The following is a 10148-nucleotide window of genomic DNA, read 5'->3' on the forward strand; positions in this document are numbered from 1 at the left end:
AAAACCCTAGTTTGGACTGGGGAATATTCTCCACTGTGATAATTTGTATTTTCAAGCATTTTATTCAGTCTTTACCAACAAAACTTTATTACAAGCCTACTTTGTCTTTGAGTCCCTTTGAGACTCTGTCTAATGAGTCCCAAGTGGAATAGTTTTTTTTTTTTTGATAGTCTGCTTTTTCAAACACTTATTAAATTTTTTACATACAAATCTTTACGAGCTTATTTTGTCTTCCCATTAGTCCCAAATGGAATTGTTCTTGTTCTTTTTTTTTTAATCTGATTGCTTGATCATTTAAGCCTATATCTAGTTTTTTTTTTCTTCTTTGGTTTTTAATTGAAAATGCATTGACACTGCAATAATATTTTCAGCTTCAATTTAATGTTGTACTTGGAACTTAACAAGGGTTTCCATTCTTAAACATATTTCAGTTCTGTTTTGCTCTTTGATATATGACTATGCTCTCCTGTCCTGTCCTTTAAAATAATCACTTTATTGCGATATAATTCGATATAATTTACATTTCCATGATGTAAAGAGTGTGCATTATGATCTGTGAATTATGTTTGAGGTGTATGTTTCTGGGACTAGGTCTCTGGCTGTGCTGGTAGAGCACATGTCTAGCATGTGTGGAGCCCTGGGCTTGACCCTCGGCATGCCAGACGTGGCCCGAGCAGTACTAGAAATGGTCCCTGTGAAAAATAATAAAGTGTATGTTTCAGTGCTGGTTAAGCATATTCACAGAGTTGGTGAACCACTAATTCCAAAACATTCTCACACGCTCCTCCCCCATGCCTATTAAGAAATCATTTCCCATCTCATCTTTCTAGTGCTCCTGGCAGCTGCTTGCCTATTTTCTCTTTTAGTTTAGTAATCAGAAAATACGTCCTCTTTCTCAACCAGTTAATGTTCTTGGAGAGTGGGCTTAGGGGTTACAACCTGTCGGTGCTCAGGGGCTGCCTGGCACATGCTGCCCACATGTGGCTCGGGGATCACTTCCAGCAGTGCTCAGGGAATATGTGGTTTGGGGATGGCAGATTTTGGCATTTTGTACTATGACTAATGCTGGTATAAACATTCCTCAGTTTGGACACCTGCTTTTGTTGTTGTATTTGTTATCACCTACATGGTACCTAGAAATAGAATTGCTACATAGTAACTGTATTTAACTTTTGGGAGGAACTGTAAAATTTTTTCGTAAGTGTCTTTACTGTATTACATTAATTTTTTTTGTTAGTCATTAGTCCCTACCACCATTTTTTTAAAGAAGACTAATCTCTTTATGAAATTGTCTTGTACTCTTCTTTGGTTTTTTTGTTTGTTTGTTTGCTTGCTTTTTGGGTCACACCCGGCGATGCACAGGGGTTACTCCTGGTTCATGCACTCAGGAATTACTCCTGGCGGTGCTCGGGGGACCATATGGGATGCTGGGAATCGAACCCAGGTCAGTGGCGTGCAAGGCAAACGCCCAACCCGCTGTGCTATCGTTCCAGCCCCTGTCTTGTACTCTTCTTAAAAACTTAAGAGTATTAACTTAAACTCTCAGAGCTCTTCCGTGAGTGATCTTTTATCTTTGTAAGTACCACATTGTCCTAGAGTAAAACACATTTGGCGATCAGAAAATGTGGTTTCCACCTTTCTAGGTTTTTTTTTCCCCCCATATTTGGTTATTCTGAATCCCTTACATTTTCATATGAATGTTAAGATCATCAGCTTGTCTGTTTCTAAAAAACCAGTTGAGCTTTTGATATGAATCTGTAGGTTGCCTTGGGAAATGTGAACCTAACTGTTCTTTCATTTGGAGATCCTAATCTCTTTCCATGACTTTTTATAGTGACCAGAATATAAGCCCTGTACTTATGCTAAATTTATTCCTAAGTAGTATTTTTATTCTTTCTGATACTGTTGTAAATGGTGGTTAGAGAATTGATTTTTACTTGTTGATCTTTGTATCTTGTAATATTGCTGATTTTGCTGCTTTTAATGTTACCTTATTTAATAGTGGTTTGCGTTGAATTACTTTGCATTTTCAGTAGGATCCTGACAGGATCGTTTCATCTGCAAGTGAGATAGCTTTAACTTATTTCTGTCTAAGCAACATTTAAAAAAAAAAAAAGTTTATGCTCAGCATAAATATAGGTAGACCATTCTATCTTAGATGTTGATCTATTTTTAGTGTGTCCTTAGCATATCAACCCTATATAAGGGCTTTCTTTCCTGAATTCAAGTTTTTATCCCCCAGTTATTGTGAAACTTCATTATTTTTAGCTTTGTAGTTCCTTAGGAGTTGCTTTCTGCTGATTTCTTTGGATTCTGCTCTGTTTGTTTAGTAGTTGGTACACAGAGAAAGAAAAACACGTCTAGTTGCTTTGGTTATATTCCGTTGCCTTTGAACAGCCATTTTTGTGCTACTGCAGATGATTTTGGAGGGACGGTTAGTGTGTTGTAAAGAAACACTCCTCCCAGGGGCCAGGGAGACGGCTCAAAGGGCCGGACCACACGCTTCGCGTTTGGGAGCCATCAGTCCAATCTCCACCACTGCATAGTCTGCCAAGTATCCCCAGTGTGTGACTGCCCCCTCTCCGCAAAGAAATTAAAGAAAGGCAGAGTTCCTCAAAAACTTCCGTTTGGACTAGAGAGATATACAAAACGTAGGTGCTTGAATCCCCAGCACCAACTGTCTCCCCGAGGACCACCAGAGGGATGTGTCATGAGTACAGAGCTAGGAGTAGGAGTAGCCCTAGGTATGGCTCAAACAAAACACTCCCACCCCAATTTTTTTTTTTTTTTGCTTTTTTGGGTCACACCCGGCGATGCTCAGGTGTTACTCCTGGCTCTGCACTCAGGAGTTACTCCTGGCGGTGCTCAGGGGACCATATGGGATGCTGGGAATCGAACCTGGTTGGCCGTTGGCTGAGTGCAAGGCAAACGCCCTACCCGCTGTGCTATCGCTCCAGCCTCCCCACCCCAATTTTCTAATTAAAAATTTTTAAAACTTTGTGTGGTCTTTTTTTTTTCCCTGCTTGCAGCAGTATTTTCATATAAAACATGTTTTTATTGAACTGTACTTGAAATGCAGTAATTATTTGTCTTAGTTGTTTTAGGATACTGTATTTATGTGTCACCCGAGCCTTTTTTTTTAATGGTTGATTAAGCAATTTTGAAGAGAAAACATTGGTAAGTAAGTTAACTAAGATCATAAGTTCAGGTGTAAAATTTCTTTTGGGGATTTTAATTTATACAGGAAAGTAACACTGATTTCTTCTCTTTTTTCAGAAAATGGTGTTAATGGAACAGTAACTTCAAGTGGAGCAGACTCTCCCCGTAATAGAAAAGAAAAATCTTCATAAAGGATTATAATCCAATTGATTCATGTCCCCAAAGAAATATGCTTTTTACTATATCTTTCAGCACTAGATTTTTTTTTTCTGTTCTTGAAAATAGTTTGTGCTCTTTGATTCTTGCTATTGTTCTGTTTCCTGCATTTTTTAAAAGGGCATTGAGGAGAGGGTAATTACTATGAGTGAAAAAAATATTTTAGCTTAGTCTAAGCTACCTGCCTTCAAAATAGTTTAGGGACCATAATCCCACCACCACCCCACCACCCATTTTGTTTTATATCTGAACATTTTCTAATGATTTGGAGAGATGACTATTTGCAACAATTCTACATAATTCTACAGTGATACAATTTCTTGTGCTCACCAGTTTTTTATATTAGCAAGATGGCCTATTCCAGCAAGGTCATATTTTTTTAAGTTATCTTTCAGGGTAAAATGGAAACACTCTAAAGTCAGAAGTCAAACTTTAATATGTTTTCAGTGTTCTCTAATTTTTAGGAGTTTTTGTAGCCTTTACACCTGGGGAAGAAAAGATTTGTAAATTCACCAAAATACTTGTATGCTTTATTTTATAGGTAATGGTTGTTAGTGTTACAATCCCCTTTTTAAAAAAAAAAGTACTATTGGTTACTATGTGGAGATTTATTGCCATATATATATTGAATCAAGATATATTAACATAAAAGTACTTGTGAAGTAAAAGCTTTCTTGTGTGTTTTCAACACTTGTAAACTGAAAGTCAGAAAATGAAATTTTTACTGTACAGCTGTACAGCAGAAAATCTGGCTGTAGCCCTTTTTGATATGTTTGTTAATACAATGATTCTTAATGGGGCTTGTCATAGTTCAATATGCACAGTATCTTAGATAAATATTGCTTAACCTGCAACCCCTTTTAAAAATAATGCATATTTGATTTATACTATAAAAAGAATGTCAGGTTATTTGGAAACATTTAGTGCACTAAACCTTTAAAGAAATTGAAGATTCAGGTGGATGAACACTCAACAAAAGATAGTGCTTTATGTTATAACTATAGCTTTCATCCCATCTTTGAGAAGCATTTATCTGTATAAAACATATTTTTGGATAAATATATATATATTTGTATCTACAGAAAGTCTCTAAAAAAATTTGAGTAAAATATTTGGTTCCCTTTTCTATAATTATTCTTTAAAATTCATAGAGCTCTATTTGAGTTTTTCTTGTCTTTACAGTACATGTATTGCTCTTTTTGGTATTCACATCTTGTTCCCCACTTCTCACTTTTGTCACCAGCTAATGTTTGTGCCATTTTTAGTATAAAAGTTGCAGACTCGTTAGGTCTGCAGTTAAATAAGTTGCCGTGCTGCTAGAAAGTTGTGCTTTTGTTTCCAGCTGTTTACCTACTTCCTGGAAAAAGTAAGAGCTCTCTGTAGCATCATGGAGTTTCAGTGGAACCGAATTTTTGCCACTAAAAACTGGCATTATATTGAACTATACATTGAGAAATCAATCAGAATAAAACTTTTTACTTTCACAAGCTGTATCCTGTATATTTCCTTCATTATTAGCATGTTTTTGTGCTAATTTTACTCAATAATCTTATTAACATACAGTATTTGAAGAGTACACCCTGGATGGACCTTTAAAACAGCCTTTCAAAAATACTGTTTTGGGACTGGAGAGATAGCACAGCGGGTAGGGCGTTTGCCTTGCATGCGGCCAACCCGGGTTCGATTCCCAGCATCCCATATGGTCCCCTGAGCACCACCAGGAGTAATCCTGAGCAGAGCCAGGAGTAACCCCTGTGCATCACCAGGTGTGACCCAAAAACCAAAAAAAAAAAAAAAAAAATACTGTTCTGCAAAAAAGTAAAAGATGTTTGAGGCCGGAGAGCTGGTACCGGGGCAGGACTATTGCAGCTGAGGGCCCGCTTTGGGTCGCAGCACCACATGCAGTCTCTGAGCACCACTAGGAATGACCCTTGAACACAAAGCCAGAACCCTAAGTACAGCTGGGCATGATCCAAAAACAAAACTATAAAATATTTAGGTTTCCATGTTACTAATCAGAGCTACTGGGAAATAATAGAAATCATATTTTTCCATTAGCCGCTAGATTATACTAGATTGGTCAGTCTTTCATACACAAATGTGTACCAAGAATGTGGCTAGGGGCTCTATGCTGTGATCTCCAACTCATTTATAGAAAACTTGAGGAACCATTGGAACATTCGTGTTCTATAGCATCATACACTATGGATGGGTTTTCCAAGGCACCTATATGCATGGCACATACAGGGGCCAGAACAGTAGTACAATGGATTGGGTGTTGGCCTTGCATGCAACTGACACGGGTTAGATCATATGGCTCCCCGAGCACCACTAGGAATAATTCCTGATTGCAGCGTCAGGAGTAATCCATGCACATCACCGGGTGTGACCTGAAATGCCAAAAAAACTGAAGGCACATACAATTATTCAAATGTAATTGTGCATTCCAAGCCCTGTGCCAGATCCTCTTCTCAAATGCTGAAGAAAGTTTTCTTTAACAAGTCTCCATGACCTATGTTGACTCACTGTTCCCTGGCTTCAGGTCCAACTGGAGCCTGAGGACAAGGACCAGGCCTTCTCTCTCAAATTTGCTGACTATGGACTAGTTGCTTTTTCAGTCCAGGCTTTATTTTAGTCTCTCTCCCACTACAGAGTTATCTTCTTGCCTGTATTTTAGAACATGGTTGTAAGTGGTTCAAATGCTGATGCTACTAAAACAAAGGTATAAATTGCGTTCTTAAAACTGAAGAGTCGTAGGCCAGATGGGTAGTACAATGGGTAGGGTGCTTGCTTCACACACAGCTGCCCCCGGTTCAATCTCTAGCATCCCATCCAGTCCTCCAGGCACCACCAGGATTAATTCCTGAATGCAGAGCCAGGTGTGGCACAGAATCAGAACACTAAATCCTGTACAGTTCTTAGGTTCATAACTACATTTGGAGCGACATTTACGTAGATGGGAAAGTGAGAGAAATTTTTGCTGCCCAATAGCCAGTACTCCGGTATTTGTTTTTCTCCATAGTGTTGCCACGTGTGTCTATTAGGAATTAGTTATACTATTTGTTTTTTTTTAAGAAGTAACAATAATGCTGTTCATCTGTTTTCATTCTTTTAAGTGATTCCAAAAATAACTGCTGAAAATTCTAGAGTAATGCTTAAAACAGATGTTTTGATTCAAAGGCAGCCCAACATATAGTAAGTAATATATCACTGTGTCATTGTCATCCCGTTGATTGTCAAATTACTCGAGCAGGCACCAGTAACGTCTCTTCTTCCCAGCCTGAGATTTTAGCAGCCTCTTTTCCCAACGATTGGAGGCTCTTTCAGGGTCAGGGGAATGAGACCTGTTGTCATTACTGTATTTGGCATATCGAATACGCCACAGGGAGCTTGCCAGGCTCTGCCCGTGCCAGTGGGATACTCTCAGCAGCTTGCTGGGCTCTCTGAGAGGCTTATATTTATGTATTTTTTTCTATGATTTGTGGCCTACTGTCTGAACCCCATCAGATATAGTGTAGTAATTGTGGAAAATGTGTAGCAAGTGTCTTATAATCTGTCGCACAGTCCAGAAAGCGGCCTGGAAGTAAGCAATATAAAGGAAAGGAATTAGCTAATAATTTCACTATGTTTCAGGTTTGGGGATGTGAAATTAGTGTTTCTAACTGTCAGGAAGAATTAAGACTTAGCAGACAGAGTCTGGTAGCTCTGGTAGATACCTCAGTAGAGCATGATAAAATGAGAAGAAAAACTCCTAATAATGCTTTGTTAAGCTGGTTCCAGGAAACTTTTAAAAGCTATTAACCATTTACAGAAGTCAGCATTTCCTGGCTCAACTCCATTTGAGGCAGAGAGCAGAGAAGCCAATATTTACAGACAAACCAGCCCTTCGTTTACCTAACTATAATTTGCTTTACAAAGAGCTACTCTGGGTAACCATGTGCCACATAATTGATAAACTTTATTCAGTACTACTCAGAAAAATTCTAAGCCATTATAGCTTAACAGTTGAAAAATGATTAATATATTTGCTTTAGGCTAAAAGAGTCCAGAAAACAAATATTTTTTTAAAAAAATACTTAGGTTCAGCACAGAGTCAAATACCTGGTTATTAATAATTTAACTTGAGCCTTAAGTTGGCCAAAGAAAATAATTTCTATTTTGAGGATCTAAACTCAGCAAATTCAAATGATAAATAACTGTTGGCTTGTTATCAGTCGCAGGTATTTAGTGGAAAGACGAGTGAACCAGATGTCAAGTTTGCTCACTCACTGATGAACTATGTATGATCTAAAATCAATACGTCAATTTTCTGAGATAAGTAACAACACCTGCCTCACAAAGTCATTCTGAGAAGTGAGATAGCACACAAACTGTGCAAAGCTCCATGCCTGGTGCCTGTTAATGTTTATTGTTACCTCATAATATGACATAATTGCACTAGCAATGACTAATAGTATGTAGTTTGAGCTCTTTATGACTTCCCTGTGAGATTCCATTGATACAACATTGCTGAGCACTCATGGCCTTCCAGCAACATTGCTCTTCTCAGCAGTCCCCAAACCTTATCAGCTGGAAAACCAATAAAGGTGAGTGAGGAGCTGGAGTGATAGTACAGTGGGTGTGGTACTTGCCTGGCATGTGGAAGACCCAGGTTCGATCCCTAGTGCCCCATTGGTCCCCTGAGACCAGCAGAAGTAATCCCTGAACATGGCTGTGTATGGCCCAAAAGCAAAAAAAAATAAACAGTAAAATTTTAAAGGAGTGAGATGTGCAAGCCTTGGTTGCCATTTAATTACTGGAAAACTTTGCAGATGTACTTAGCCAGCTCTTAAGTTCATAAACATCCACATTTTTGTTTTGATGTCACATCTCACTGTGCCTGAGTCTCCTGGCTCTGTGCTCAAGTGTCACTCCTGGTAGTATTAGGGGACCGACATATGTGGTGCTGGGGATTGAACCTAGGTTGACATATGCAAGTGCCTTACCCACTATACTATTGCTCCCGTCCAAACATCCAAGTTTATAGTGAATCATTTATACTTAATGACAATAATTAGAGTGTATAAGTTTTGTTTTGTTTCCAGTTTATGGGACATATTCAGCAGTGCTTAGGGATTACTCCTGACTCTGCACTCAGGGATCACTCCTGGCAGGACTTGGGGGACCATATGAGGTGCAAATAATCGAGTCAAGGTCGACTACCAGCAGGACATACACCCTACCCACCGTACTATCTCTTCAACCCTATATGGTTAACATTTGTATTACTGTACTTTCCCCCTTCCTGTGTTGTTGCTGTTGTTTCTGGGCAAACTGGACATTCGGTTGCAGTGCTCCCCGGAGTTGCATGGAGCTCCCCAAGCATTTCAACTTTGCTGTGGTGTCGGAGATCACAAAGAACAAACAGCACTGTGGGGATCAGTCACACTCTTGCACGTGGAGATTAAACACTGCCCTCACTGGCCTTGTGGTTGCAAAGCAGATTGGTGTCTTACCAACTGAGCTTTAAGAATGATTTTCTTTTTCAACCAGATACAAATGATTCATAAAACCCTATTTTAATTTAAATGGTGTCTACAGCTAAAGAAATTTTACATGCCTGAAGTTGTTTTATCTTTTAAGTGTGTGGGGGCCAAACTCCCTTGTGCTGAAGAGCACCATGCAGTGCTGGGAATCAAACCCAGGGCCTCACACATCCAAAACATGTGCCTGGCCATATCAGCCTCACCCTACTGTACCTTCCCAGAGAATAATCACACTCCACCAGGTGTGATGAGAACACCTGGGACGAGAAAAGGACGTGCTTACAAGACTGTCAAGAAATTTAAAAGTGAGCTCAAAATCCTTCAAGCAGACTGGCTAAAAATCCCGGGTATGACAGTATGGATCAAACATGCATGCCACAGACTAAAATCTAAAGACCATAGTTTTGACCTGCTAATTGGCTTTTGATATGAACTCCTTCTTTTCCCATCAAATACAACAAACAATAAATTTTTCTGTGAGAACAGAGATTTTCCAAAAATGCAATTTTTCAGTCAACAGAACATGTTCTTCTGATCAGTAGATATTTATTTATTTCACTTACAAAACCATAAATAAAGGGGACAGAGAGATAGCATAGGGGTTAAGGTTAATTGTTTTGCATAAAGCTGACCCCCTGAGCACCTCCAGTAGTAATCCCTGAGCACTGCTGTGTGTGGTCCCAGAACCAACACACCCGCACCATAAGGGAGGTAGCCCAAGTAGGTGCAAAAGTGGTCGAGTTCATCCCTACCATGCTTAAGGCCTGGTTTGGGATCCCTGAGCACTGCTCCTTATGGTGAACCTTTGGAACTGTCCCCGACCTGAGCAGAAATGACCTGGAGTCATACGGCACCATCAAGCATGGCCCCTATTTAAAGAAGGAAAAAAAGATTGAGATCTGTTTTTCAATCTGTGCTCTGTGGAGAGTGTTGGTCTTTGGAGTCATTCTGGGGATGTGCCCCAAATTCCCCCAAGTCACATGGCTCAGCACTATCTTGTGGGGTGAGCTGGATATTTGGACACTGCACAATGTCTGTCTGCAAAGTTATTCTGTTTTCTCCAGGCTGCAGGTGTGAAAAGGTTGAAGAAAGATCATTGAGACCCAAGAGAGTGAAAATGTCTATTGTAAAAAATTAAAAGTATATAAAAAAAATCTAATGTGATTTTTAAAAAGTGGGTTCAAATCTGTGCTGTTAAAGGCCTAATTGACTACCAGGACTATTCTGAGAGATTGATAATTTGTCTAA

The 10148-nt window shown here is 39.2% G+C and overlaps 1 protein-coding gene across 1 annotated transcript in view; it reads left to right on the plus strand.

Moving 5' to 3' along the window:
* TRAM1 (translocation associated membrane protein 1) overlaps positions 1-4868 on the plus strand; it is a 28270-nt gene extending 23402 nt beyond the window's left edge. The window contains exon 11 of the mRNA XM_056110093.1: positions 3277-4868. Within this exon, the coding sequence (XP_055966068.1) occupies positions 3277-3350 (74 nt within the window). The 3' untranslated portion in view covers positions 3351-4868. The remainder of the gene's footprint in view (positions 1-3276) is intronic.
* Positions 4869-10148: the final 5280 nt, after the last annotated feature.

This window comes from Sorex fumeus, unplaced genomic scaffold (genome assembly GCF_029834395.1).
Source record: "Sorex fumeus unplaced genomic scaffold, SorFum_2.1 ptg000002l, whole genome shotgun sequence".
NCBI classification, from domain to species: Eukaryota; Metazoa; Chordata; class Mammalia; order Eulipotyphla; family Soricidae; genus Sorex; species Sorex fumeus.